Source organism: Callorhinus ursinus, unplaced genomic scaffold, assembly GCF_003265705.2.
Source record: "Callorhinus ursinus isolate GAN/ISIS: 27379988/994484 unplaced genomic scaffold, GSC_fseal_2.0 scaffold1, whole genome shotgun sequence".
Lineage (NCBI taxonomy): Eukaryota > Metazoa > Chordata > Mammalia > Carnivora > Otariidae > Callorhinus > Callorhinus ursinus.
Window position 1 is genome coordinate 121,292,432 of NW_027397063.1, and position 27,956 is coordinate 121,320,387.

Genomic DNA, 27,956 nt, shown 5'->3' on the forward strand with positions numbered 1-27,956 from the left:
TGGTGGTGGCAGTGGTGGAGGTGAAGGTGGTGGTGGTGGTGAAGGTGGTGGCAGCAGTGGTGGTGGTAGTGGAGGTGATGGTGGTGGTGAAGGTGGTGGTAATGGTGGTGGTAGTGGAGGTGATAGTGGTCGCAGTGGTGGTGATGGTAATTTTGGTCATGGTGAGGGTGTTGGTGGTGGAGGCAGTGATGGTCAAGGTGAAGGTGAAGGTGATGCTAACAGTTATGAATATGTTGATACTACTGAATCTTAGCCTCTGTACATATACACAGTGCGCTTCCTATCTTAAGGAGAGAATTCAGAACTTTTTAGGTGCTTTTTGCTGAATGGACAAAAACTACACCTAAACCAAGTAGTCAACTGCAAAGGACAATTTTAAATTTTAAGCCACAAAGATCATTCTTGTGGCCTAAGGAAGAAAATTTGAAATGTTAGAAAATAAAAAAGAATAAGATAAAGAAGATTGCCAAAGATGAATTATTGGGGGACAAAAAGGATGCAAATGAGGTTCATTTGCTATTACTCCATCTTCTCTCCACCGGAGGACACACAGAGCCCAGCTACAACCCCAGAGACCCAAACTGTCTATTTTGGAGATATCTGCCTCTGATGTTCCTGAAATGGCACCTTCCAGAAAGGCATTGCTCCCCAGCTTGGTCTGTCCCAGGGAGAGATCAGCAGGAACAAGCTTTGCATTATTTTAAATCGGGGTATTTTCACACGGTTAAACAGTGCTAACTTCATCATCTGGATCAAGTGTAAATGCAGAACACTACCTGTCCCAGATTCCATTTGACAACAATCCTGTTCTGTTCTTTCCCTTTCAGTGTTTAGGTTTAAGCTTTTCAGCCTGCTTTTTTCTCCTCCCCGACTAACAAACGCAATTTCAGTGCTGAGTGCAAAACAACAGCAGGTTTTGCCCACAGTTGACGAAAGAAATCTCAGAAATAAACAGGAGCTGCCGGAAAGACAACATTTTTCCATATCATAAAGCTATCATTCCAATGAAATGGTGAATTGAAAATAGTCATAAAATCACTAACTTGCTCTCGTGTTTAGAGGGATGACTAAGGAAGGTATAAATGCATAGCCCTGTCTCTCTGGTAGTATTATCTGTTGAAATAAACCTCTGACGATCCTTGCTCTCCAGAGGTTATTTCTGGGTAATCGGGCCCTCGCACTTAAAAGTTTGCCATTCTGATTGCCTGTCTTATGTGTTTCCCCAGGGAAAAAAATGTTTCATAGAACACGTCTGTATTCCAAATAGTCTCACATGCTTATAAAACAGGCTTGTCAAACAGAAGAGACTCATTGGCACGTTCCTCTTCCACAGCATGGGGAGAAGGCAAAATAAATCCCCAAGACATCTGTAGGTTCTTTATTTATAGGAAGAGTTTGAGAATCTTTGACTCTTTAGATTCAACAACAGCTCTGGGGATCAAATCATATTTGTGTCCCAAATATTCGTCAAGAATGTTAGAATTTGGTGTGGAACAAGAACAAATCACAAACAAGACATTGAATCAAGAGTCCAAAACAGAGAAAGTGGACTTACAGGTTGCCCTCTCGGTCCTTGCACACCCCGCGGGCCTGTGGCTCCTGCATCACCGATTTCCCCCTTTTGCAATAAAGGGTAAACGTGAAGTTAATTTTCTCCTGTGATTTCATGCAGTCTTACGTCATTTTCCTTAGAGATTCTAGAGTCACGCTTTTCAGGTCCTAAAATTGGCATCCCCATATAGTCCAAGGTAAGCATCTTCCTCTGGACTTTGTTACATACAGATAATAACAAATATAGTAGAGATTTTGGCACTGAAAATTAGCAAAACTACGTGTGAAGCACCAGGAACAGAATTTTATATTATTCTGGCTTTTCTAGGTGTGAATGTGAGAATCTTTATTTATATTGAATCCATATATTTATCTTTTTATTGATATGTCTTTGCCCACTGATCTAGGTGGCCATCTATCCATCCATTTTCTATACGTCAGTCTATATGTCTTTCTTTCTCTGTATTCCCCATCCATCCACTTATAAGGTAATGGCCAGTCAACACCACCACCAACCATATCAGAAACTCCTGTGGGAAACAATCACATAAGGAGAGATTCATATAAGAAAACCCAAGCTGCAATCAAAAGAGATGTGTTCTCTGACATTCACCTTCATTCCTGTTGGTCCAGCTTTTCCTTTGGAACCAATTGGCCCTGGAGGTCCAGGAACCCCCTGCAATAAGATCAGGACTAAAATCACCTCGAGGGCCACAGAGTTAACTATCTGACTCTTGTTACTATTGAAATGATCTGGAACTGGTAATATACTCGCAAATCACCTTCACTGTTTTATACAATTAATTGTATCTTTCAACAGACAAAACGCTTCCTATGCACATTCAACCTTTGGGCTGAGAGGGGGGTGAGGGAGCGGGCAGGAAGACGGAGCCGTTCTGTGCGAGAGGCCACATCTACCAAGTACTGAGCACTGGAGCAATGATCTGGCTACTAGCGGGAAAAACACCATTTGACTAGGAGATCGAGAAGACAAACACCTGGACTTTCACCCGCTCCAAACAGAAAATATTATCAAATGAAAATGAAAGCAATATAATCGGTTTATAGGGCATTAGACTCTTCCTGATCGGGAGAGTAAGAACAGAACTAGGACATAGGACATCCCGGAGCGGCTATTTTGAATCTCCTGATCAAGATGCTTATCCCTAACTTAAATCACGCTGCTCGGGGTTTAAGCTAGATCAGATGCTCCCATCATGAGGAAGCCACTCCTGATCATCTGTCTCAATGAGATCTGACCCTTCTATGAACCACTGGGATCCTGGGTCAGGAGAAGAAGGGGCCACCAGAAGGAACCAAGAATGGGAGCCAGTTTGGCCACTTCCTATCCAGATGACAAATCATTTTTAAACCCTTTGAGCCTCGGTCTCCTCATCTATAAAATTGAGATGGTAATGCTTCCTTTTATGTTTATGAGCAGTAAATTGGTCTTTTATACCCCTCTTACAGTTCCGTTTTTTCTTGCACTATAGGTAGGGCGCTATCAGCTTGTGTTAAACACCCTTGGGGCTCCGACCCAATCTCATTGATCACTATATTCCCACAATGCACCTACAGTAGAAGGGGGTACACCCAGTGATCAAATTAGCTATTGCTAGAAACCCCTGATACCCACCAAGCCCAGAACAAACAGTGTAGCTTTATGTTATTAGTCCAGAACACTCAGGCCATCGTTAATGAGCAGCTCTACTATAGCTTTTAGTTTTTCAAACCTACCTCAGCACCCGGTAAGCCTCTTTGTCCAGAATTTCCTGGTGGTCCTTGCCTTCCTCTCAGTCCCTAGTCCAAAGATGAAATTAAAGTTCAACCAATGTTTATGGAGCTATTTATTTCCCATGTAACCACAAAGTCACTGTGGTCAATGATGGGAGCATAAATCAGGGTGCCCTGACCCGTTGCTATCATGTTTATCACACACTCCTCGGCAGCATCTGAAAGGGAGCACCCCAGGCTCACTCCACTGGAAGCACCGGCTGTGAACCTTCAGCATCTATACCCTGTAACCACCTCTGCAGTTGAATCTGATGAGCCCTAAAATTTCAGAACATCGCTTTTATATTTTCATATGCCCAACTCATTTTAAATCCTGAAAGGGGAATGATAGGGGCTGCTAAGATACTGATCTCCCTTGAAAATTCAACCTTTTCTTTATACATACAAGGGCTGAGGACCAGAGGGAGCATTTTGATTTTGTCAAGAACCAATAGTACATTTGCCTGTCCTCAGTAGTTCAATAGCCTAACCTCACCGGGCACATTGCTGGGGAGGTACTCATTTTCTCCCCAATCTATTTAACTTTACTGATTTCAACACTAATTTTTTCCAGCTTTTCTGAGAAATGCTTTCCTATTAGAAGCATGGATCGTGATTCTTTACTCCTGCGTGAGGCATTGTAATCACCTATTTAAATAGAACATTATCCCCATATCCCAGTGGGAAGTGAAATTAACTAGAGGTTTTATTGATTATCTTGCTCATGGTTCACAACACAGCTTGTTCCCTTTGACTCAGCAGTATGATAAAGTGAATATAAAAGAGAAAGCCAGGATGCCACAGTGGTGGGGGGTCCAAATTTGAATTAAGCCAGTGATCAAAAGAAAGGCAAAAATCCATCTCTCAGTTGTTTCCCCCTATGTTCAGACACTATTTTCTATCGTAAAATAAATACAATCTCTAATTACACTGTGATCACCCATTTTGTTCTTTTGTACCTTCGTCAAGTCAAAAAACAACAGAAACCTTCCAAAATTATTGCCTGACGCTCTTAGAATTTTTTAAAGTTATGGAGAATGGTTCAATGTGTTAGCAAGAGATGTTGTTTTAAAGTTCTTCCATTTGGGGCGCCTGGGTGGCTCAGTTGGTTAGGCGACTGCCTTCGGCTCAGGTCATGATCCCGGGGTCCCGGGATAGAGCCCCGCATCGGGCTCCCTGTTCGGCAGGGAGTCTGCTTCTCACTCTGACCCTCCCCCCATCTCATGTGCTCTCTCTCTCTCATTCTCTCTCTCTCAAATAAATAAATAAAAATCTTTAAAATTAAAAAAAATAAATTAAATTCTTCCATTTGATACTTGGGAACAATTTGGCCTTTAAAAGAAAGATGTAGGACATGTTCCAGAAGGATTTACAGAATGACAGATTTGGGTTATGCTTAGAAGATTACAAAAGAACTGGTTGGACGTTCAAATTTCCAGTTATCACTGAATAGTTTACAACACCCCACTTGAGGGCAAGACCCTTCCTTGCCTTAATGTTCTGAACATCCCACTCCTATTAGCAAATTGCCCTATGTATAACAGATACTCAATAAACACTTGGCTGATTTTTTATGCCAAATTTGAGTACTTTGAATACACAGCTTCAGAGGCAGTCATTAAGAGCATAGATTTTATAACTAACCTGCCTGAGTTTGAATCCCATCTTTAGCATTCACTAGTTGTGTGAGCTTGGCCAATTTACCTAACTTCTCCATCCCCCCCTCCATTTCTCTCTATAAAATAGGGATAATAACCTTCCATTGAAGGATTAAATAGGTTAATACAAGTGTTTAGGACCATATTTAAGATATAATAAGAACTCAGTAAATATTAGCTATTGGAGTTTAACCTGCCCAGGAGAGAGACTGTACAATTTGCTTTGGAAGGCCCAGAAAAGAGATAACCAAGGCCATTCTGATATACGTTAAATCCCTATCCAAGAATCTAAGTGATAATTTCAAACAAATATCCTTTAGCACTAAAAACAAGTTCACTGATACAACCTGTGAGCCTGGGTATCCAAGCTCTCCTTGGTAACCCCGTTCACCGGATTCTCCACGCACACCCTGTCAAAATAAGCAAAACTTAGTGAGTTCACCAGGCACCATTAGTGTTCCTATTGAAGGCAACCAGCCTTTCCTGCAAGATGTCACTTGAAAGCCACAAGAGAAAGACAAAAAAGATTTTGATTGTCTGTGCTCTGTTCTCTTGGGATTGGAGAGGATATGGAGAGAGGGGGCTCCACTTATGTTGGAAAACCAGATTCTTACTGTCTTTCCCAGTCTTTGCACGTCTCCTTCCGATATCTTAGCTGGTGATAGAAGCAAAAATACTTTGTTTAAATAACCCAAGCTCTCATTTAACTTAATAACAGGTCCCTAAAAGCCCATCCATTTCTTTTAAGGGATATGGGCTAAATGCTCACTGGTGTTAAGGACACTTAGCCCATGTGAAGAAACTCAGAAGGTTGAACAGAGTGACAAGCGTGACATTCGGGGTCAAGACACATAAAGCACATAGAGAAATGGCAGAAAACTGACTTTTTAAAAAGATTTTATTTGAGAGAGAGAGAGAGAGAGAGAGAAGGAGCAGGCAGAGGGGCAGAAGGAGAGGGAGAAGCAGACTCCCTGCTGAACAGGGAACCTGATGTGGGGCTGGATCCTGGGACTCCGGGATCATGACCTGAGCCAAAGGTAGATGCTCAACTGACTGAGCTCCCCCCAGGTGCCCCCCAGAAAACTGGCTTTAAAACCCTACAGATTTGGGGCGCCTGGGTGGCTCAGTCCTGGGATCGAGCCAGCATCGGGCTCCCTGCTCAGTGGAGAGCCTGTTTCTCCCTTTGCCCCTCACCCCGCTCATGCTCTTTCTCTCTCAAATAATAAATAAATAAAATCTTAAAAAAAAAACCCTACAGATTCTTACAGTATTAAGCTGGCTCTCTAGGCAAAGGGTGAGCTGTTTACATGATTCATCTAATAACTGATTTAATTTCTCCCTCAAATTAATATTTTCACTTTTACAGAGAAGATACATTTTCTAAGATTGAAGATAAATCCCATTTTGTGAATTATTCTGCCTTCTTTTTCATGTTCATGTGTTGGGAAGATTACCATTTATTCAAAGATTTGCAAAGAGAAAAAATCTTAAACTCAGAATTAATCACTATGTGGATCAATTCCTCATGCTTCTTAAGTTTTTAAAACTATTCAGGTAAATGGGAAGCACTTCTCTTAATCATTACTGCTATATTATTCTGCTCTTTATCAGTTGATTTCTAGATTTATAAACATAACTTTTATTTTTTATTTTTTAAATTCAATTAGCCAAAATATAGCACATTATTAGTTTCAGATGTAGAGTTCAAAAATTCATCAGTTGCATATAGCACTCAGTGTTCATCATATCACATGCCCTCCTTAATGCCCATCATCCAATTACCCCCCCGACCCAACTCCCCTCCAGCAACCCTCACTTTGTATGTTATAAAAGACATGTAGCTAGAAATTTTGAAATAGGTTGTGAAATGTTTGCACATAACATTACTGACATTCACAGTGCAACATTCTGAAAACAGTTTGGCTCTATGGAGCTAAGTTCAGGCTCTTTTATTATACCTCCATGTCTGTACATTTATATTAAGGAAATCATTTCAGCAAAGCAAAAGCAGGAACAAAACAAAAAACCTGTAATACAGTTTTTCTTTACATCACTGACCATGATATCTAACATAATAGAAATTACCCAAATGCTCAACATACGAATTGTTTAGCAAATCATTGTTCTTCTACAGAGTATGCTGTGATATATTAAAATGATAATAGGAAGATTTGGAAACAGAATAGCAGACATAAAATAGTATGCCCATTATAATACCTCTTTATTATCTATCTAGTACTGGAAACACACAAACATGAAAATAATTGCTGGAGGCCAGTGGGTTTACCGACACATAAAAAAACGAATGATGTTCTTAATTTTATCAAAATTAACAAGTTCAGGTTTTCCCTTATTACCAAAATAAGCTCTGCATTGATTTGTTTGCCATAATAGAGTGTTTTCCATTAAAAAAATCTTATTTAGAATTCCCATTTAATATGTATCTTGTAGATGCCAGCATATCTAATTTTATAGAGAGTAATGAACCGTTGTTTTCCCCACGTCCAAGACATGCTGTAATTTGGAACTCAGCACCTCTGTAAACTATACTCTTCCGATCATACTTGCTCATCTTTAGCAAGTTAGAGCCTCAAAAACATAAATGCATCTATTATGACCAATGTTCCAACACTGGGTTAACTAGCAAACTATTGACATGTTGGATAAGCCCACGTCACCATGGAGTCTGCAAATAGTTAGGATTTTATCTCTTATTTTAAAAAAATCAAAGCTTGAATAGGAAAAAGAGCAAGCAATGACAGGGATTCATCAGGATTACAATGCGCTAAATGGAGAGGCTTCCTATGAAAGGCAGCAGTTTGCACACATTTTTCTCTGCTCCCAAAATGAGAGGTCGCCGTTCTACAGTTTTTCCTGAGAAGGCAACAGTGCAGAGGCCCAGAGAACAATCGGTCTGAATTAGAGCAGGAGGACAGAGGGTTCAGGAAGGAGAAATCCAAGAGAAATAAACCCCACGTGTTTGAATCTATTGGGAAGTTACCAGTTTTCTCAAAGAGCTTTATAATTAACTGGTAATAGGCACATAGAACACAAAGCAAATAAGAAGAGAGGGTGCCTCAAGGGAAACAAAAGTTACATAGCTGCAAATAATATTTGCCTAGTCATCATATGCACAATCAACTGACTTGACCGAAAGTGGAGAAACTAAGTGTATCTCAAGGATGAGCTGGAGGAAAGGGTATGGAGAAGGAGATGGACAGGTTATGGAAAATCTTTATCCCACAGAGTCAGGAATCAAGAGAAAAACGTCCCAAACTGAAAACCAAGAAACAGCAAAGTAAGCATGCTGTTTAGAAAAACAGCAATAATACCAGAAGGAATAGCCCACAGAGATGAAAGTGAGTGCTGCCAAAGAGCTGGAAAGAATGGACAGGGAGATATTTTTCACCATAAGCTTAATGAATGCAGTTTGACTTTCAATGTATGCAGAGGCTTCACTCTGATTTAAATTAAATTTAAAAAAGAATAACACAGGAGATGGGGTCACATAGGGAAACAAAAATAACCATGACCCAACTGAGCAGAGAACCCACTGTGAACTGAATGGATATTTAGATAAACTACACATAGCATCACAAAAGAATTAAATAATTCAAGAGCAGGAAATTCCTTCTATTGCCTAGAGCCACTTAATTATCCAAAACTTAGCCAATTTCTTTCTGCCTTGTGGGGATAAAAACAGTAGGATAAAATGATAGTTCAAGACATTATGTATTTCACAAGTTTTAAAACCAAATTAATAGTACAAGAGAATATCTATTTAAGAATTTATTTCAGGGCACCTGGGTGGCTCAGTCATTTAAGTGTCTGCCTTCGGCTCAGGTCATGATCCCAGGGTCCTGGGATGGAGCCCCGCATCGGGCTCCCTGCTCAGCGGGGAGCCTGCTTCTCCCTCTCCCTCCGTGTTCTCTCTCTCTCCCACTCTCGCTCTTCTCTCTCAAATAAATAAATAAATCTTTTTTAAAAAAAGAATTTATCTCAAACCCTAAACATTTTTGAGAAATAATATTTTACTTGGTGTCAACAAAACTTGTTTGGATTTTTGAGACTTGGAATTTCTCAATATCCATAGTTTTCTAACCTGTCTGGTCTGAAGACTAGAGGTTCCATCTTCTTTTGTACCTAGGAGGTCAGAAGTCATTGCCCAACACACACACACACACACACACACACACACACACACAGGCTGAGAGTTGACATAAATCAGTCTTTGACTTTTCCTCCATCTCTAAATCATGAGGATGCTAGAAAAAAATATCAAATATCTGTGATGGAGAGAAGTCTACATAATAAATTTATTTTGTGAAAAAATTTCCAAAAGCATCCTGATCTTTGGATTTGAATCCTGTCTCCACTGACTATTAGCCATGTGGCCTCTGACAAGTTTTGCTAAATCTATATCTTCTCTCTTATCTGTAAAAGGTAACCAATTTTGCTCCTAACTCCTGGGGTTGTAGAAGGGTTACTTGAGGTGTTAGAAATAAAGGTGTAGCACAGCAGCTGGTGCTAGATAATTGCTTAGTAAAATACAGTTCCCTGGCAGAGATAGCCCCTATCCCACCCTCAAATCACATCCTTCCTATTGGGATAAATACTAAAAGCTAATCTTTTTTCGTCGTGTAGGGACTATGAGATCCCCTTGAGCACCCACAGGAACTCCCAAGTCTTTAAATGGAAAAATCATTATTTCAGAGGTAAAACCATTCACTAAGGTATTATCAGCTTCTTTTCAACCTAAATGAAAGATTATACTAGGTTGGAGGGGAAGCAGAGAACCACATAAGCTTTTTCTTCTTCATGGAAAAGGTCTCGATGAAAACTTCTCGGTGATCTTCCTGCCACCTCAGAGAGCCCAACCAGAACTCCCCTGGACCTCAGAGAGAACTGTTTTAAAGTAGCCATATCTGTGGAATGAGAAGCAAGTCTTTCCAGAAAACACTGACCTTCAGCCCTGGCACACCTTGTCTTCCTCTTGACCCCTACGAATAGAAGGGAAGCAAAGACCTTAGAGAAGGAAACAAGCCAACTTTCCCCACAGCCGACCTCTCTCCTTCACAAAAGCAGGCGAAATACAACCCATGAGCGATTGTACTAACCTGAGGGCCAACACTTCCAGGTTCCCCCTGAGGTCCATCGAAACTAGAACGTCCCTGAAAAGGAAGAAGTAAAGGGAATATGAATTTAGATGTCTACATCCTTCTGGATTTATTCTTCTGACATGAGCTCGCCAACACAGAAGCCGCTAGCCACAGGTGGCTATCAATTTTAAATTCATTAAAATTAAATTAAATTAAAAATGTAGTTTCTCAGTTATACTATCCACATTTCAAGTGTCCAGTAACTCCACGTGGCTAGTGGCTACCATATTAGACAGCACAGATATAGGATATTGGATCTCGGAAAGTTCTATTGGTCAGTACTTCTCTAGAAGCAAAAGGATTGATTCTGGTGTTTTAAAATAGCCGTGTTGCTATTTTTTCCCAAAGACTGTTCTTGTAACAACCCTTCAGGGTTCCTCATGCTGGGACAGTAGTCGGACATATTCCCCAATAACCTGTGCTTAATATTTGAAAAATACCAGTACTTCCCTTTCTACCCACCATATAGGATGCAGAGTAGCAGACAGAAATGGAACGCCGAAGAGCGAGTCTCTGCACGTGCAGAGTGATCAATACAGACAGATGATGACAGAGGGAGAAGTTACACACAGTCAGGATGAGAAAACCCTCTAGTGCTTTCACTTCTTTAAGGTCAGAAATGAGAAGAGGAGTGATGTCCAGAGAAAATGAGTCCATCTTTCAGGAGAAATGGAAACCACCTTGGATCCCAAGTAGGGATATTTTAGATCCTCAGTAAAGTCACATGCTAACTCAGTAAGAACACATAAACAGGGAAAGAATGTGAAATACAGAAATAAAAACATTTGTGCAAAGCTGTTCTTCCAACTGTTATTTATAATAGATTAAATTCTGAAACAATATAAATATCCCACAATATGAGGGAAGTGTTGATAAAATTATGGTAGAAACACGTACTGAAATAGTATGCAACCATTAAAAATTATGTTTCTCAAAAGCTTATGAAGGAGAAAAAATGTGTCATAACATTCTTTTCAAGTATGTTAAATTCTCTGAAAGAATAATTTATCCACAACATGGAGAAAGACAAAACGATGTTTCCTCATTTCTTTATACTGTATACAACATATTTTAATAAGCCCATGGGACCCTTATCTGACTTTCTCAGGGAGAGTAGCTTTGCCATCACCAAGTTAGGAACGTTCTGTAAACTGATGTTTTTCTTGGCTACCAGAACTATTAATTTTTTCTCTACATTTTACTTTTCTGTATTCCCAAATATCTGTAGTGTTACTTTTTTTTAGATTTTTTTAGATTTTATTTATCAGAGAGAGAGAGACAGAGGCAGGCAGAGGGAGAAACAGGCTCCTTGCTCAGCAAGGAGCCCGATGTGGGACTTGATCCCAGGACCCTGGGATCATGATCTGAGCCGAAGGCAGACGCTTAACCGACTGAGCCACCCAGGCGTCCCTGTAGTGTTACTTTTTTTTAAAGATTTATTTATTTATTTGAGAGAGAGAAATGAGGGGCAGAGGGAGAAAGAGAATCCTGAAGCAAACTCCCCGCTGAGCTCAGAGCCCGACCCAGGGCTGAATCCCAAGACCCCGAGATCGTGGCCTGAGCAGAAATCAAGAGTCTGATGCTTAACTGACTGAGCCACACAGGTGCCCCAGTAGTGTTACTTTTATAATGGGAATTTATATATATATAGGAGGCTGTATGAGAGAGGAGGCTTCAGACAAGTCACTCTCATGATTGGTCTAGATATAAAAAAGATGCTTTCTTAAAATGCTTATCATTTTCTCATTTCAATAGTAGACAGTTTTTTGCAGCCAGCATAGCAAAGGAATCATTTTGGCAGATGTTGGAATCATTGGGTGAAAGACTGTCGGGGAAACAAGAAATTTACAGTCTCAAAGTATCATTGCCAGATTACTTGATCATTACAAGGAGGGAAAAAGTATCTTCACAATGGATAAGTCTGGTAACCCCATCTTCATCAAGTGACCAAATTAATCTACCAGTAATTAGACAGCCAGACACAGTGTCCCTCCTGGTGACTGAGAAGGGTACCGCCTAGGGACGCCTGCGTGGCTCAGTCAGTTAAGCGTCTGCTTTCCGCTCGGGTCATGAGCCCAGGGTCCTAGGATCGAGCCCCGCATCGGGCTCCCTGCTCAGCAGGGAGTCTACTTCTCCCTCTCCCTCTGACCCTCCCCCTGCTTGTGCTCTCTCTCGCTCTCTGGCAAATAAATAAATAAATAAATAAATAAATAAATAAATAAATCAATCAAATCTTAAAAAAATTTAAAAAAGTTACTACCTTCCTTAATCTGCCAAAAATGCTTAACCTGAATCTAGTCATGAGGAAACAATCAGACAAATCCTAATTGAGGGATGGTTAGCAAAATAACTGGTCAGAAATATCAATGTCATTTGACAAACAAATAACTGCACAACCGCTGTGATTGAAGGATACAACGGAGACAAGACAACTAAACGTGCCATGTAGCCCTTGATCGGATCGCAGAACAACAACAATAAACATCTACATGAAGGGTGTCACTGGGGCAAGTGTGGAAATCTCAATATGGGCTGCATATCAGAAAACAATTTTGTGCCATATCTAATTTTTTTGAGTGTGGTGACTGTATTATGTTTATATAAGAGAATGTACTTGTTCTGAAAAGATACTTGTTGTATATTTGGAAGAGAAATGTTATAAGACCTTCAATTAACCCTTGATTAATTAAATAATTAATCAAATGGCTCAGCAAAATATTTCAAATATTACCTATGTATTTGTATAGAGAGACATAAAGTGAATATGGCTAAATGATAACAATTGGTGCTCACTATGCTGTTCTTGCAACTACAACTTTTTCTGCAGATTTAAAATTTTTCAAAATGAAAAGTCGGGGTAAGAAATAACACAAGTTCATCATAGAATATTTCAACAATTCAGAGAATAGGGTTAAGAAAAAAATGCATAATTTCTGGGTGTTCATCCTTCCAGAATAGATAGATATATAGCTACATTCTACCAATTCGGACTCTTGCTGAATACAGAGTTTTGTAATCTGGTCTTTTCAGTTAATATTACATCAAGAATGTTTTCCTTGTTATGAAATAGTCTTCTAAACTATTTTCCATGGCTTAGTAATATTTGATCATGTGCCATTGTTTATATAAACAATCCCTTATCATCGGACATTCAAGCAGTGTAGTGATTTAAAATCTAATAATCTAATCTCTATCCTTGGAGTTAAATTTTTGTGTTGGTCCATGGTTACCTTCTAGATCAATTTCTAGAATGGGAAAGACTGGATTAAAGGACATACGCACCTTAATCCGCAGCAGACACAGTTGGGGGCTACACAGTTCTCTTGCCCCTTTCTTTCTTGCTAAGAAAATCTGTTTCATTTGGGACAACACGCCCAGCTCCAAGGGATGAATTCTGAAAGGTCTGAACCTCAGTCACGGAAATCTCATTTCCTGTGTCAGAAACTTGCTTTCTCTGGGTCTCTTAAAATGGGGCAAGGGCAGGTGGGGAACACAGGGGCCAGTCAATGAGCCAAATGAGCCAAGAAGAGAATATTGCTGGCAGTGCCCTGATGAAAAGAAAGCACCTTTCCTTTTGGCATTTTATGTAAAAATGAAGAAAAAATGCTTGGGCTGCTAAGCCCGGGGACCACACTGAGGATGGCACCGTGGAAGAAAGGGTCTGAGTCCCTGATGACATCCCTGGCTTTTGATGACATCATTGAGCTAGTGTACCAAACCAGAAATCACCTTTTCCTGGATTATCAAAAACATGTTTATTAGTTAAACACTGCCAGTCAGGCTTTGTCACTCCTATATTAAAATATATAAACTTATATATTAAAATATATAAACCCATGTTTATTAAAACATATAAATAACAAACAGTAGTCCTAGCTGATGTATGTTGCCAGATTGCCTTCCAAAAGGGTTGTATTGGTTTTCCTTCTCAGAAGTGGAAAAGCAAAAGGGTTTTCCATCCCTTCCCCCATACTGGGTGTACAATAAAGTTTCTGTTTCGTTTAAAAGACTGCTTCATTTGGGGGACTGTCTCCATCCAAATTGCAACATAGAATCTCCTCTTTGGTTCAACCCAGAAACAAATACAGGTATCCTCTCCCTCTTTAAAAGTATGTGTTCATACTTTTTTCAAAAATTTTTGAATTTCAAAAGAAATTCAAGGAGGATTTTCACTTCTACAGAAAAGGGCAAAAATTGAAAACAGCACTCAGCATGTGTTTTGTCACTGAGCCTTACAGAGGCAGCGCGCACTCCATACAGTGAGAGGCCCCGCGAAGCCACACTCCCTCCCAGGGGACCACACTCAGCATCATCTCAGCATCCAGCCGCCATAGCTTTGAACTCTGTGGGCATCCGTGCATCTCAATTTATTTTGTGTATCCCTTAGCAAGATGTGTCCTAAGGTATCAGGGAAGCCAAAGAGAGGTTATTTTTGGGGTCGGGGAACACTTAAAAATATTTCCGTAGAAATTAATGGTAATTGCTTCTTCGCTTACTCCATTTCTGTTTATGATTGCTTTCGTAGGAACGCTCTACTTCTGCTTGGACATAGCCAAGGAAACCTGTACCGAGGAAAGACTGCCCCCTTGAGGTTTATCTTCTAGGGGCACTTAACAGGCTAGAATTTCAGCCTCCGCAACAGCAGGCTTATGTAATTGGTGAGAGTGACTTTTATTACCCAAGTCTATTCAGAGAATACTAAGCACCCTTCTTTGAGCTCAGCATGGGAGTAGAAACCACGTGGAACACAAGTGCAGTATGATGTGGCACCACTTCAGAGGGTGCACACACAATTCAGGGATCTGATGTTCCAAGTTAACCCTTAGCTATAAAGTCAGCAATGGAACCAGACCTCTGAAAACTGTGAGCAGGAGGTTCTCCCCATCGCTGTGATGCACACAGTACTGGACAGTTGGTCTAGAAGCCAAAGTTCTTTCCTAGCTGTAAAACCACGAGCAAATCATGGAAACAAATCTCAACTCATATACCTTCCTTCCCATGACAACCATTAACTCATGGAAATTCTGAAATGGTTTCTCTAACCTTCCCACCTTTCAGATGAGGAAACCAGGGCCCAGATGGGTTAAGAACTGCCCTGCTGTTTTCTTAGCTCAATCTCATAACTGATTGAGTAGCTATTCACAGGGCTCTCTGATCTCAACTCACCCAAGAGAACGCTCCCAATGGATTTTGTCCAAAATAACTGTAATTAACGACAAGATGAGAAATTCTTGCAGTAAGGAGTGACAGCTTTCTGGCATAGCCACATAATACTGATCCTGTTACAAACTGGATTTTACTCTGGTTCTGGACATATATAAAATGTATGTGAATGAGTCACAACTTAGGGAAGAGAATCAACATCCTAAAGTTTTGTCAAAGGAGGCAAATTGGAGTCCAAAGCAAAGAGAGGTTGCTTTCCAGGTGTAAAAATTTTGCTGTGCAGACCCTGTTTCTGGAAGCTGGGGATGATGAGATGTGAAGACTGAGATACTTGGGTTACTTTGGTCATTTTTCAGTCATGCATTTTAATGACTAGGACATATGGCTTCCAGCCAGTTAGCAGCACCTGCAAAGTTAACAAGTCTTCCACCTTTGGTGAGATCTTCTGTCATGACACTTCCAATCTTCCAAGCTAAACAAGGATCTTATCTTTAAAAGTGGTTAGTACTCGATTCACATCAATCAACATTGGCAGTGGTGGAAAGCAAGTCAGCAGTGTAATGGCCTGACCGCTTTTAAATCAAGACATCATTATGAAACTGGAGAATTCTTAAACTGAAAAGATCTTAGGCATCACTGAGCCTGAGGCTTTCATTTTGGAGATGAAGAAACCAAGGATAAAGGAGACTAAGTAACTTGTGTTACTAGTGTTGTGGGAAATGAGATTTTTTTCAGGAGAAAAGGAACCACTAGACAAGGGTGCAAGGACAAGGCTGTAAGTAGAGACTAGCATTCAGAGCTCCTGTCTCCACGGGCAGTGGAGGCCCACAGGTGTGCTCTCTGTGCTGATCCGGCCAGAACGCCCAAGCCTTCTTCACCAGTTACATCTTTCCCACATGTACCAGCATCCCCAAACAAACAGAGACCATCTTACCCAATGTCCACGCCTTCCTTTTTCTCCCTTAGGGCCTTGGATGTAACTATCTGCTCCAGGATCCCCCTGAGAAAAGAAAAAGTTGCTTACCTCAAATGGATGGGAAAGATAGGAAAAGATATATCGTATGACAGGAAATATGATTTTTTTAAAGGCACCAAAGTAGAATTTTTAATTGTCTGGGCCTGCTCAGAAATCCCGAATACCCAATGCAATTAAAGTTGCGAACTTTTTAAGAATCCAAACATTCTATAAGATGGGTCTTCTCACAAATCTCTTATTTGTTGCAAGGCTAAGATAGGCTGAACAGATGTCTCGTGATGAATAATTAATTGCTGTCTTTGTGTCTGAGTAAACTGTTTATAAGTCCCTGGACTAAAACAGAATCCTTCAACCAGCACTTACAGGGTCTCCCCTTAACCCAGGCTCTCCGTGCTCTCCAGGAGGTCCAGGTGGTCCTGTCAAGCCCTTAAATCACAGGAAAAAAAACATGTGTCACTTTAAAAGATTATTTATTTGCCTAAAGGAAAGAGAACATTAAGAGGGGAAAATGAGAATCGCATTAAAAGACCAACTTAGTACTTAAACTTTAAAGCATTTGCCGCTAAATAGGTGAGGTTGCAATGCAGAAAAGAGCATACTTTTTATTGGAAATCTGTGATATATGTGGTCCTAGGCAGGCATTACCTCACTAAACCCTTACAACTCAAGAATTACATATCGCATGCAAGAAAGCTAAGGCTCAGGGAAGTTGGACCCAGCTCTCCCTACCAAGTCCCTGTTCTTTCCACTTCTCCCTCATACTCCTACACAGAAACACACATAAGAAGAAGGCTTTCTCTACCACAGACATGGGCAGCGCTGGCACAGCAAGATCTCATGAAAAAAGGGGCCAAAAGAGAGAAAAATGTTTCTGGAGCTCCTACTATAGAAAGGGAACCAATGAGGTGAAGCAACTTGCCATAAGACTATGATATAAGCAAATGGCTGCCTCTCTTAAAACCTGCTGTTAATGGTACCCCCTCTGTGTAGTAGTTCCTGCAGAGTAGGGAAGAGCCCCGACCCCAGGAACCTTCCTCAAATTATGTTATGTGCCTGGTTCTAGAGGGTATATGCCACACTCTGAGCATAGTGAAGTAGGACCCATCTCTGAGATCTGGTTTTCAGACACACCGGGAATGGAATGTTCTCTGGGCTCTAAAAAAAAAAAAAAAAAATGCTACTTCTTATTATTACTTATTACTCCACCTTACCTCTTTCCTCACCTGATATAATGATAAAAGGGAGTTGCTTAATACTAAATTCCAACCCTGCTATCCAATTTACTAGCTAGGCAAATTTGACTTCTCTAAGATTCAATTTTTTTTATTTGTGAAACAGATATACCCATTTTATCAGGCTATTATGGAAATTAAATGGAATAATAAATTAAAATGCTGAGTACAGAGCCTGGTATTTGGTTCTTATTATGATGTGCTCAACTTTCTAAGTGTTTTGCTAGATACGCTCTACAAGTAAGAAGCCTTTAACATGTGTTTATTGAATTTGACTAAATTAGATGGAAACTGAAGGCTCTCCGGTCTTGAAATAAGTGCAGTGTTCCCCCACCTTCTCCAAAATCTAATCTCCAAATTGCAGCTTATCAATTAAACCTACCCCAATAAAGAACCATTTCTTATGACTCCTTGTTTTACTTATCAGGAAATCAATCCACACCTTGGGGTAAAAGCATTACTCTAATTCTATGAGGGGCGCACAAAAACATAACCCCACCCCTTATCTAATCCAGTCAATCAACAGAAGCTGATTATAACAGTTCTGAGATGGATCCCTCTGGCTGGATTCCATAATTGCTCAATAATATCTGCCATGGGCACAGGAAGGCAGAGCTGTGGTACACACGCCAGGCAGCTGCCTTTCCTTACATAGAAATATAATACGGGAAGGATGTAGAGAAGGGAGAGAGCACTACAGACTGGTATGATCAAGGAGGGTATCCTGAGGGGGAAAGAGAGGAGCTGGAAATCAAAGAGAAAGTGCTATTCAAATAAACACTGGAGATGGAAGCAGGGAAAAGCCACTCAAGGATGGGGTAAGATACAGAGGTGGGCATGCGCAAGGAATTCTTAGGGGACAATGAGTAGTACAATCTGACTGGAAAGGACACTTTTGGACTGACAGTAGTGAAGGATGTGGCTGAGAGGGCTAGGGTGTGAGACTGAATCACTGGTGACAGGGAGCTTTGCAAAACCCGTGAGATAGGGAATGGCGATTACTGTTCCAAAGGCGAAAGAAGCTGGTTTCCATCATTCATTTCACTAGCAGCATGGGAGGGTCTTCACTAAAGATTCCAAATAGCTAATATTTATTGCCCTTCAATTCCCAGTCTAGAACTTAAACCACTAGAGGATTATTTCCCAGAACTTAAAAATAAACTGTCAAGGTCATTTTACGCAGTAGAAATATGAGAGGGGAATATCCTCACTTTTTACACACATACCCGATTTCCCCTATTTCCTTTTTCTCCAGATGACCCCGGGGCTCCACGATTACCCTAGAAAAAGAAAAAGAAATATACAGAGAAGCTTTGTACATCAAGTCACACCAGAAACTTTTTTCACGTAGTTTTACATTCTAGCCAAGAGCAGAAAGTTTCTTTACCATCCGACTTGTATGTGACAGAGTAGATGCCCTGAACAATCCTTCCTTTGAAAAACAGTATAAAATTCCAGATAGCAAAGTTTAAGATACTCCACATACATTCGTGAGCTGATAAAGAACAAGAGAAATCCTTAGAGTTCAGAGTAAAGAGAAAGAAGAAATCCAGAGAAGTAACAGCTATTGGCTGTCCTCAGGACTTCTGATCACTCCGTGAATGCAATGTGAAAAACCAAATCTCATCATTTATTTCAAAGTGATCTCAGGAGGACATGCCACCAAGTACGTGGCAGAAACAACCTCAACGCAGGCCTTAATGACTTCTCACAGATGAAGTTCATTTAAAAATGGATTTAAATCAAAAGTCACACAAAAGGGAAAAAAGAAAGAAAAAAATTTTAAAAAAGGAAAAAGGAGAAAAAAGAAAATCAAATCAAATCAATCAAAAGTCACAACACACATGAGGGAGACACCATGAGGGAGAAGCCAGCAGAAAAAACAGGCAACAAAATCAGATTTGTAATGACTACAGTTACTGGAATTATCATATGCAGAATGTAAAATAAGTATATTTCATACCTTTAAATAGGTTTAAAAAAAAGAATGAGTAAAATAATATGCAGCTGTTAAAAAAGAGACCAAGCAGAATTGAGAAAGAATCAAATAGAACTTCTTAAAGTGAAAATCAGAATAATTGAAATTAAAAATCCATTTGACAGGTTAAATGGTATATTAAACACAAGTGACATAAGATTAGTGAACTTGAAACTGGAGAAAGTACTCCGAATGCAGTACAGAAAGACAAACAGAAAATTTTATGAAAGAGAGGTTAAGAGACATTGATGATAGCATAAGGTCTCACAAATTTCTAATTAGACTTCCATAAAGAAATAATAGAAGGGCGCCTGGGTGGCTCAGTCGGTTAAGCGACTGCCTTCAGCTCAGGTCATGATCCTGGAGTCCCGGGATCGAGTCCCGTATCGGGCTCCCTGCTTAGTGAGGAGCCTGCTTCTCCCTCTAACCCTCGCCCCTCTCATGTACTCTCTCTCTCTCTCTCTCATTCTTGATCTCTCAAATAAATAAATAAATCTTTTAAAAAAAGAAATAATAGAGAAAATGGGAAGGATAAACATTTCAAAATGAGAATTTGCTAAGGAGTGACAGAAGGCACAAATGCTCAGATTCAAAAACCTAAAAAGCTCCAAGCAGGATAAATAAAAAGAAACTCACACCTGGACACATCATACTGAAACTGCAGAACACTAGAAAGAAAGGGAAATTTTTAAAGCAGCATCTTTTTTTAAGATTGCTGACAAGAGTAACAACAATGAGCTTGATGGATAACGTCTTAATAGCACTAATGAGAGACAGAAGACAATAGAAGCCAGAAGACTATGAAATTCCATTTTCTAAGTGCTGAAAGAAAATTATTTCCCCAAGAACTCTTTCAAGAAAAATGGTAAAATAGAGATTTTCAGAGAAATAAAAACCAAAGGAATTTATAAACTCCATTAAAAGAAATTCTAAAAGTTGTACCTGAGGCAAAAGAAACAAGATCTTTCATGTTCCTTTGAAGGCATCGGCAAAAGTAACAAACTTGAGGGTAAAGCTGGATGAGCAATGACTAAGTAAAACAGTAATAACAATATCTAATTGATAGAATTGAACAAAAATAAATGGGAATAAGATATTGGACAATAACACGTTATTATGGGAGGCAGTTGATTAGAGCTACGTTTCTAGGGTCTTTATATTTTGAGGATAAGGGCAAATAATAGATTAACTTCAGGCACTGTTGAGTATGCATGCTAACATTTCTAGACTATTTCATGGAAAGTATAAATAGAGAGCATAAATACCAAGCTAGTAGAGGAGAAACATACAAATGAGAAACTTTCTATACCTGTTCCCCAACCAAGCCATCAACACCTTCATCACCAGGGCTTCCCTGTGGAACAAAGGGAGATGTAACTGTTACAGAAAAGAGGACTAGGTGTACGTGCTTCTTGTTTTGATGTTAATTTCCTTGCTAATATTTGTTTTTCGTTGGGAGAAGAATCTAGACCTTCCAAAGTGACATTTATATACTGCATTCATATATTAAGAAACAATGATCATTTTCATTCCCAAAATAGTCATTAGCGTTATACACTGTTTTTCCTGACAGTTTTAGCCTCCAACAAAAAAGATATGAAGAAAAAGAAACTCAAACTTTGAATGGGTAGAGAGAGGGGCACCTGGGTGGCTCAGCTGTTGGGTGTCAGCCTTTGGCTCAGGTCATGATGCCGGGGTCCTGGGATCAAGCCCTGCATTGGGGTCCCTGCTCAGCGGGAAGCCTGCTTCTCCTTCTCCCACTCCCCCTGCTTGTGTTCCTTCTCTCGCTGTCTCTCTCTGTCAAGTAAATAAAAAATTTTAAAAAAGAGAGACTTCTTTTTTTTTCAGCTTTTGCACTGGGAACAAGTAGTAACTCTTCCACAAGACTGAAAAAATATTTCCCACTGGTTGTCTGCATGTTAAAGATGGTCCTCTTGTCATTGGCTTTTTTTAATTTAAAAAGATTGGCAAATATGCCTGAACTAATTTGCATAATGGAAACTCAGAAGATCTCAGATTAAGGAGGACTTAAATGGGAGTGTATCCATATGTATGTATTTGGGGAGACTTACCATTAGAAAACTCCTTAAGAATAGAAAACCTGAAGCTAACTGGGTAAGAGTTAAAACTGGCAGCTGCAGAGTGACATCTCATCAAGTATTCCATTGCTTCCAACTCATAGGCCCTTTGTTTTGCCAACTATATCCGAATGACAGTTATATTTATTATAGGGGCGCCTGGGTGGCTCATTCGGTGAAGCATCTGCCTTCAGGTAGGGTCATGATCCCAGGGTCCTGCCCTGAGTTGGGCTCCCTGCTCAGAGGGGAGTCTACTTCTCCCTCTGCCCCTCCCCCTGCTCATGTTTTCTCTCTCTCTCTCCCTCCAGCTCTCTCTCAAACAAATAAAAATGAAAATCTTTTTTAAAAAACCATACTTATTATAAAGCATTTTTGGGGGGGAAAAAGTCCACAGTTTCGCAAGCCAAATAAAATGCATATTACCATGTGTGGAATAGTTGATTTACTCCTACTATTGTACAAGGAAATCAAGTTTCAGGCACTTTTTTGTCAGTCTGTCAGCTGTCAGTCTCAGACAGCCTGAAAACAAGCACACCAAACTCGCAGACTAAAATTATGTGATATATTTGCCACGGCCATAAGGGTGAATTGGTGGTCCCAGGAGACATGAGTCAAGAAGCTCTATCAGCCCTTGTTGTCTTGTTCATCACTTTGTAGATACTGCCAAGGATTATGTGGGGAACAGAGTGAGTACCTACAAAAATATTTTTTGAGTGCACGAATGAGCGAATGGGTACTATGCCTCTGAATCTGAATGTAAAGTCATTCCCTTACTGTGCCAGGTCCTTTCCTACCAGCCCTAGCCTGGCATCCATCTCCCATTTGATACTCACCTTGATGACCACACCTTGAATTCAGGACCAATGCTTCCAGAGCGTCACGTGACAAATATGGTGGCTCAATTATTATAGATAATTATACATTTTCATATATGTCCCTGCCTTAAACCATTCATTAGCACGGCAGTTTGGCTATTATCATCTGACATTTCTCCTTGTCCAAAAGTTTTAAGTCCCACCTCGCTCAAGCAAAGGAAAAGCAAGTAGACTCAGTACTGTTTCCTAAAGAAGTTGCTCTCTAGTTTGAGCAAGAGGAAGGAAGGTCACCTACCTTCTCTCCTGAAAATCCTCTTGCTCCCTAAAGTTAGGAGGAAATAAAAAAAAAAAACTGAGCTTGAATAAGATTTTTAAACCTTGTTTCACTTAGGACACCATATATTCCTGAATTCCAAGAAAGTGCAATTAGTAGACCAAAATGAAGATTTTTTTCTCCAGCGACTATAATTACTGGAGACATCACAGCATTCTGATTACTACCACTTCCCTTTGCCTGTGACTTGGAAAAATTCATATTGGCAACTCCTAACGTAGTAGGGGTGAGTAGAAAATGGCAATGACGTGCCACTTATTAATGGCACAATCATATTTTTTCAAACAAAAGTGAGAATACACTGTCTAAGAAGCATGAGAAGACTCCCAGGAACAACAGGACAAATTAATTGAAGGAGTAACTTGTTAGAATGTACAAAACATGGTTGCTATGGTCAGAAAAACCCTCTATAGGACTCGGAGATTGTAGAGAAAATTTTCTGGCCTTATTTAAGGAGAGTCTCTAATCCTGGAAGGTTAAGAGACATTTATGAAACCACTGAAAAAGAAGCCCTACCCATTATTTCTTTAGGCTTTAAAATTTCAGTATTCTCAAACCCCCTTCCAACTGCCAGCATTCAGCGGGGTCTACTTCTCCCTCTGCCCCTACCCCTGCTCGTGCTCTCTCTCTCTCTCCCTCTAGCTCTCTCTCAAATAAATAAAAATATTTTCCTGAGGGCTTTTTCTGGTACCAGAGCCTGTCCACATGCAATGCAGCTCAGAAGTGCTGGGGAATTAATACCCGCTGGGAGCAGCTTGCAAATAATGCCTGATAGGATTTGGTGTATAAATACCCCAGCACTCTGCCCCCTTGGATGGCACAACGTCGAGGTGCATGTTCAACACTGGCTCACACAGTTCCTCAGCAGGATTAGGCTCCACCTACCCACAGTGGTAATCTAATTGATGCCACATACCCTTTTTAGGTCACCTTCCTTCCTTAATTTCTCTCTCGTCTTGCTAGTATTTACTGAGATCCCCTCCCAATAAACTATTTGCACTTGATTCCTTTTCTCAGGCTCTACTTCTGGGAAACCCTCAGTCTGAGAGAGAGCTAAGAAGCTATGTTGAAGAAGTAAAATGTTCCTCAAACTCAAGGGATAAAACAGGGACAGGGAAAGAATTACACAGCTGGAGGTTTACACTCACCTTAGGTCCTCTCACACCCGAGCATCCTTCCTCACCTCGAGGTCCAGGAAGGCCCTGGGGGCCTCTTTCTCCCTATGGAATAAAGACACACATGGAGACAGTCAAGCAACTATCTCCATCATCACCCAACTGATTTAAACCAGCAATGATGACCATCAGAATGACTAAAATATGATGCTGTCCTTACAATTACTTCTATATCCTCAAAGACCTGATCAGATTACCTGCAAGACAATCACAATGTCCATCGGTCAACTGCCCGTACTGATAACCCCAAATCATACAAATCTGAATTATCTATATTTTTGATCAAGTCATTCAAGTCACATGGGCAAAACTTCAGTATTCAAGCAAACAGAAGGTGTGTCAGAACATTTCCTTCTGGCAGCTAAAATTGGGTGAAGGTTTCCTTGTGGTTCTGCAAAGAATCAACCATTATTTAACTCTTTCTCTTCTAGGTGAACTCCTGTCCATTCCTAAGGTATAGATCATATGTCACCTCCTCCTCTAAGAAGCTTTTTCTATTACATTGTGTGCTATTCCCTGTTTCTGTGTTATATTGTTTCCTGCTATTTGGAGAACTTCTAGGAGACAAGGACAATGTCTCTTTTATTTATCTCTAGGTTCGCAGCCCTAAGTACAGTGTCTAGCACACAGAGGACATCCAATCAGGATTTGAAGAATGACTTCCTAAATTACATTAGTGAATATAACCTTTGATCTAGGTATTGGATAGGGAAGAGAATGCCTTTGCCAAATTGATTAAATGTAAATTAGAAAGTACTGTATATCCCATGAGCTTTCATCAAGAGGGTCTACAAATGTAATCTCACTTTGATTTAATGAGGTTGGATGACTTCACGACATAAGCTGCCTGGGATAGTAAAAGAGAACACACTGAAGTGAGAAGCACTTTGGATCAAAAATAAAAGGACCTGGGTTCAAGTTCTAGCTCCGCCTCCACCTTGCTTTGTGAGCTTGGATAAGCACATGACTCTGTGAATTACAATTTCCTCCATTTATAAAATGTGGATCTTGGTAATACTGATGCTAACGATTCGTAAGATCATGGTACTGAACGCATGAGACTGTACTGAGAGTACTTCACGGGTGCCTGGATGGTGCAGTCGGTGAAGTGTCTGACCCTTGGTTTCGGCTCAGGTCATGATCTCAGGGTTGTGGGATCGAGCCCTGCATCAGGCTCTATGCTCAGCAGGGAGTCCGCTTGGAGCTTCACTCTTCCTCTGCCCCTCGCCCCTGCTCATGCTCGCTCATGTGTTCTCTCTCTCTCAAATAAATAAATAAATAAAATCTTAAAAAAAAGAAAGAATGAAAGAAAGTACCTCACAAATCATACAAATTGGACAAGTGAGGTGTTTTGTACTTAAACAGCAAGAGATGACGAGAAAAGCACAGGTTCTGGCATCAGACTGACAGGGGTCTGGGCACAACTCCAACATTCTCTATCTGACCTTTTAAGTCACTCTCCCTGAGTTTTGAACTCCACATCTATAAAATGAAAGTAGTAGCACACATCAGTAGGATTGTCACGAAGATGAAATGTCATTATGGGTACAAAATGCCGAACGCAAAGCCTCACATACGGTAGATACCAGGTAAATGTCTATTTTCCCCCCTCTTCCTCATCTGTCTGCAGTTTTAGGTTCAATGTGTGGTGTTTAAGTTTCATCTGGAAAATTTAATTTTAAGATATCTCTTTACTATTTTGTACTACACAGTGTTACCAATCATGAATAATTGGTTATTGCCTTCATTAGGAAATAGTTGCTATATACAAAACAAATGTCCCTAACAAAGGGACACAAAGGGAAAACTCTTAAAGTTTATTTTTAACAAAACAAAACACTCTTAAGATGGCTATTATCAAAAACAAAAATAAAAAGAAACTAGTGTTGACGAGGATGTGAAGAAATTGGAACAGTTACACACTTTTCATGGGAATATAAGAGTTCAGCTGCTGTGGAACACATATGGTAGTTTCTCAAAAAAAAAAAAAAAACAACTAAAAATAGAATTACCATATAATCTACCAAAGCTACTTCTGGGTATATACCCCAAAGAATTGGAAGCTAGGTCTCAAAGATCTATCTGCACACACATATTCATAGCAGCATTATTGACAACAGTCATAAGGTGGAAGCAAGCCAAGTGTCCATTAACAGATAAACTGATAAAGAAAAAGGGTCCTTACACACACAACAGAATACTATTCAGTCCTAAAAAGGAAAGAGATTCTGATATGCTACAATATGGATGAATCTTAAGGATACTATGCTAAATGAAATAAGCCAAAAATACAAATACTGTATGAATCTACTTAATGAGGACCTATTTTGGTCAAACTCATAGAGACAGAAAGTAGAATGGTGGTTGGAAGAGACGGGCTGGGGAGATGGGGTCATCGGGAATTAGTGATAATGAAGACAGGGTTTCAGTTTTGCAAGATGAAAAGCATTATGGAGATGGATGGTGGTGGTGGTTGGCAACAACGTTATTGTACTTAATACCACTGAACTGTACACTTGAAAATGGTTAGGATGGTAAATTTTATGTTATGTGTAGTTTGCCACAACTAAAAATTTAAAAGAAAATTGTGAAGAAAAAGAAAAAAAACCTACTCTTATGACTTCTGTTCCCAGTTTCTAAAGTTTCAGTTGCTATACATACATAATTAGGTATGAGTTTTCCCAAAATTACTCCTTGGAAAAAAAGATATTCTTAAACTTGAGTTTTCACAAAGTCCTCACAAAGATTCTCATATTTCAGAGTACTCTCTCCGTTGCTTAACTTTGAACAGCACAGTGTTGACACCCAGTCAATGTTAATATGAGATTATTTATGGGATCCCTATGGATGTCACCTAACTGATCAGTTAAAAAAGAAGAAAAAAAGGAGGTAAGGAAATCTAACAGAGATAATTTATTTATCATATTTGACAGTGAGACCTCACAATTTCAAATGTTAGATGTCATGCAAATAAGATTTTTAAAAATAACTTTTCAAAGCAATAGAATTCATGATTACACTGTGAAGACCATAAAAATATTCTCACAAGAAAAATGAGGCAACGGGTTTTTGAAACTGAAAATAAATTTTCAATGACAGACTTTATAAACAGACTTAAAAAGCAGTTTATCTTAGAGATGCCGGGGTGGCTCAGTTGGATAAGCATCTGACTCTTGATTTCAGCTCAGGTCATGGTCTTGGGGTCATGAGATTGAGCCCTGCATCGGGCTCCATGCTGCGCATGGAGCCTGCTTAAGTTTCTCTCTCTCTCCCTTTCCCTCTGCCCCTCCCCCTGCTCTCACTCACTTTCTCTCTCTCTCATACACACCCCCGCAAAAGTGGTTTATCTGAAACAATTTAGACAGAAGGGAACACAATATACTCTAGAAAACCGGGTAAGGTGTTTTTTTTGTTTTGTTTTGTTTTTTTTAAAGATTTTATTTATTTATTTGACAGAAACACAGACACAGCGAGAGAGGGAACACAAGCAGGGGGAGTGGGAGAGGGAGAAGCAGGCCTCCTGCCGAGCAGGGAGCCCGCTGTGGGACTCGATCCCAGGACCCTGGGATCATGACCTGGGCCGAAGGCAGATGCTTAACGACTGAGCCACCCAGGTGCCCCCCAGGTAAGGTGTTTCTAAAACAGAGGCTCCAGTAATGCTGGGAAAACTGATATAGAAACTCCATGGGAAGAATTTTTAATAAAATTATTTGATAAAATATGAGAAAGAGAAAAAAGCAGAATTTATTATATCGCTTTATATAATGAAAGACTTTAAAATGTCCATGTGTAACTAAATAAGTTAAATATTATAAGTAGACATTTGTCACCTATATCCCTCAAAGTTTATATAATCTAATTGGGCAAAAGCATTTTTTAGAATGTTCTCATGAGAAAACAGGAATCACCCTTTAGTGGGCACCTATGTCAAATTGTTTTGAAAAAAATTTGGGCTTACAGGGTTTTTCATTCAGATACTAAGCTCTATCCTGTGTAAAAACTGGTCTCCCACTAGTGGTTTAAAGCTATCAATTATAGCCATGATTCTGTGGAAAGAAGAACAT

The 27,956-nt window shown here is 39.9% G+C and overlaps 1 protein-coding gene and 1 long non-coding RNA gene across 3 annotated transcripts in view; one reads left to right on the forward strand and one right to left on the reverse strand.

Annotated features, from left to right (window-relative positions):
• The window catches only part of LOC141374051 (uncharacterized), a 92,525-nt gene extending 65,778 nt beyond the window's left edge, over positions 1-26,747 (forward strand). Inside the window, exon 3 of one of the 2 annotated variants that reach the window (XR_012380596.1) lies at positions 26,653-26,747. This is a non-coding gene — a long non-coding RNA (uncharacterized lncRNA). Of the gene's footprint in view, positions 1-14,666; positions 15,036-26,652 lie in introns of those variants that run through there. The other variant, XR_012380595.1, reaches the window with a different exon arrangement.
• The window catches only part of LOC112820180 (collagen alpha-4(VI) chain-like), a 106,871-nt gene that overhangs the window by 30,027 nt on the left and 48,888 nt on the right, over positions 1-27,956 (reverse strand). The window contains exons 14-25 of the mRNA XM_073900278.1: positions 23,866-23,937; positions 22,679-22,705; positions 20,800-20,844; positions 18,739-18,792; positions 16,644-16,706; positions 16,239-16,304; positions 10,100-10,153; positions 9,947-9,982; positions 5,330-5,392; positions 3,289-3,351; positions 2,165-2,227; positions 1,556-1,618 (exon numbers count right to left, since the gene is read on the reverse strand). Of these exons, the coding sequence (XP_073756379.1) occupies positions 1,556-1,618; positions 2,165-2,227; positions 3,289-3,351; positions 5,330-5,392; positions 9,947-9,982; positions 10,100-10,153; positions 16,239-16,304; positions 16,644-16,706; positions 18,739-18,792; positions 20,800-20,844; positions 22,679-22,705; positions 23,866-23,937 (669 nt within the window). The remainder of the gene's footprint in view (positions 1-1,555; positions 1,619-2,164; positions 2,228-3,288; positions 3,352-5,329; positions 5,393-9,946; positions 9,983-10,099; positions 10,154-16,238; positions 16,305-16,643; positions 16,707-18,738; positions 18,793-20,799; positions 20,845-22,678; positions 22,706-23,865; positions 23,938-27,956) is intronic.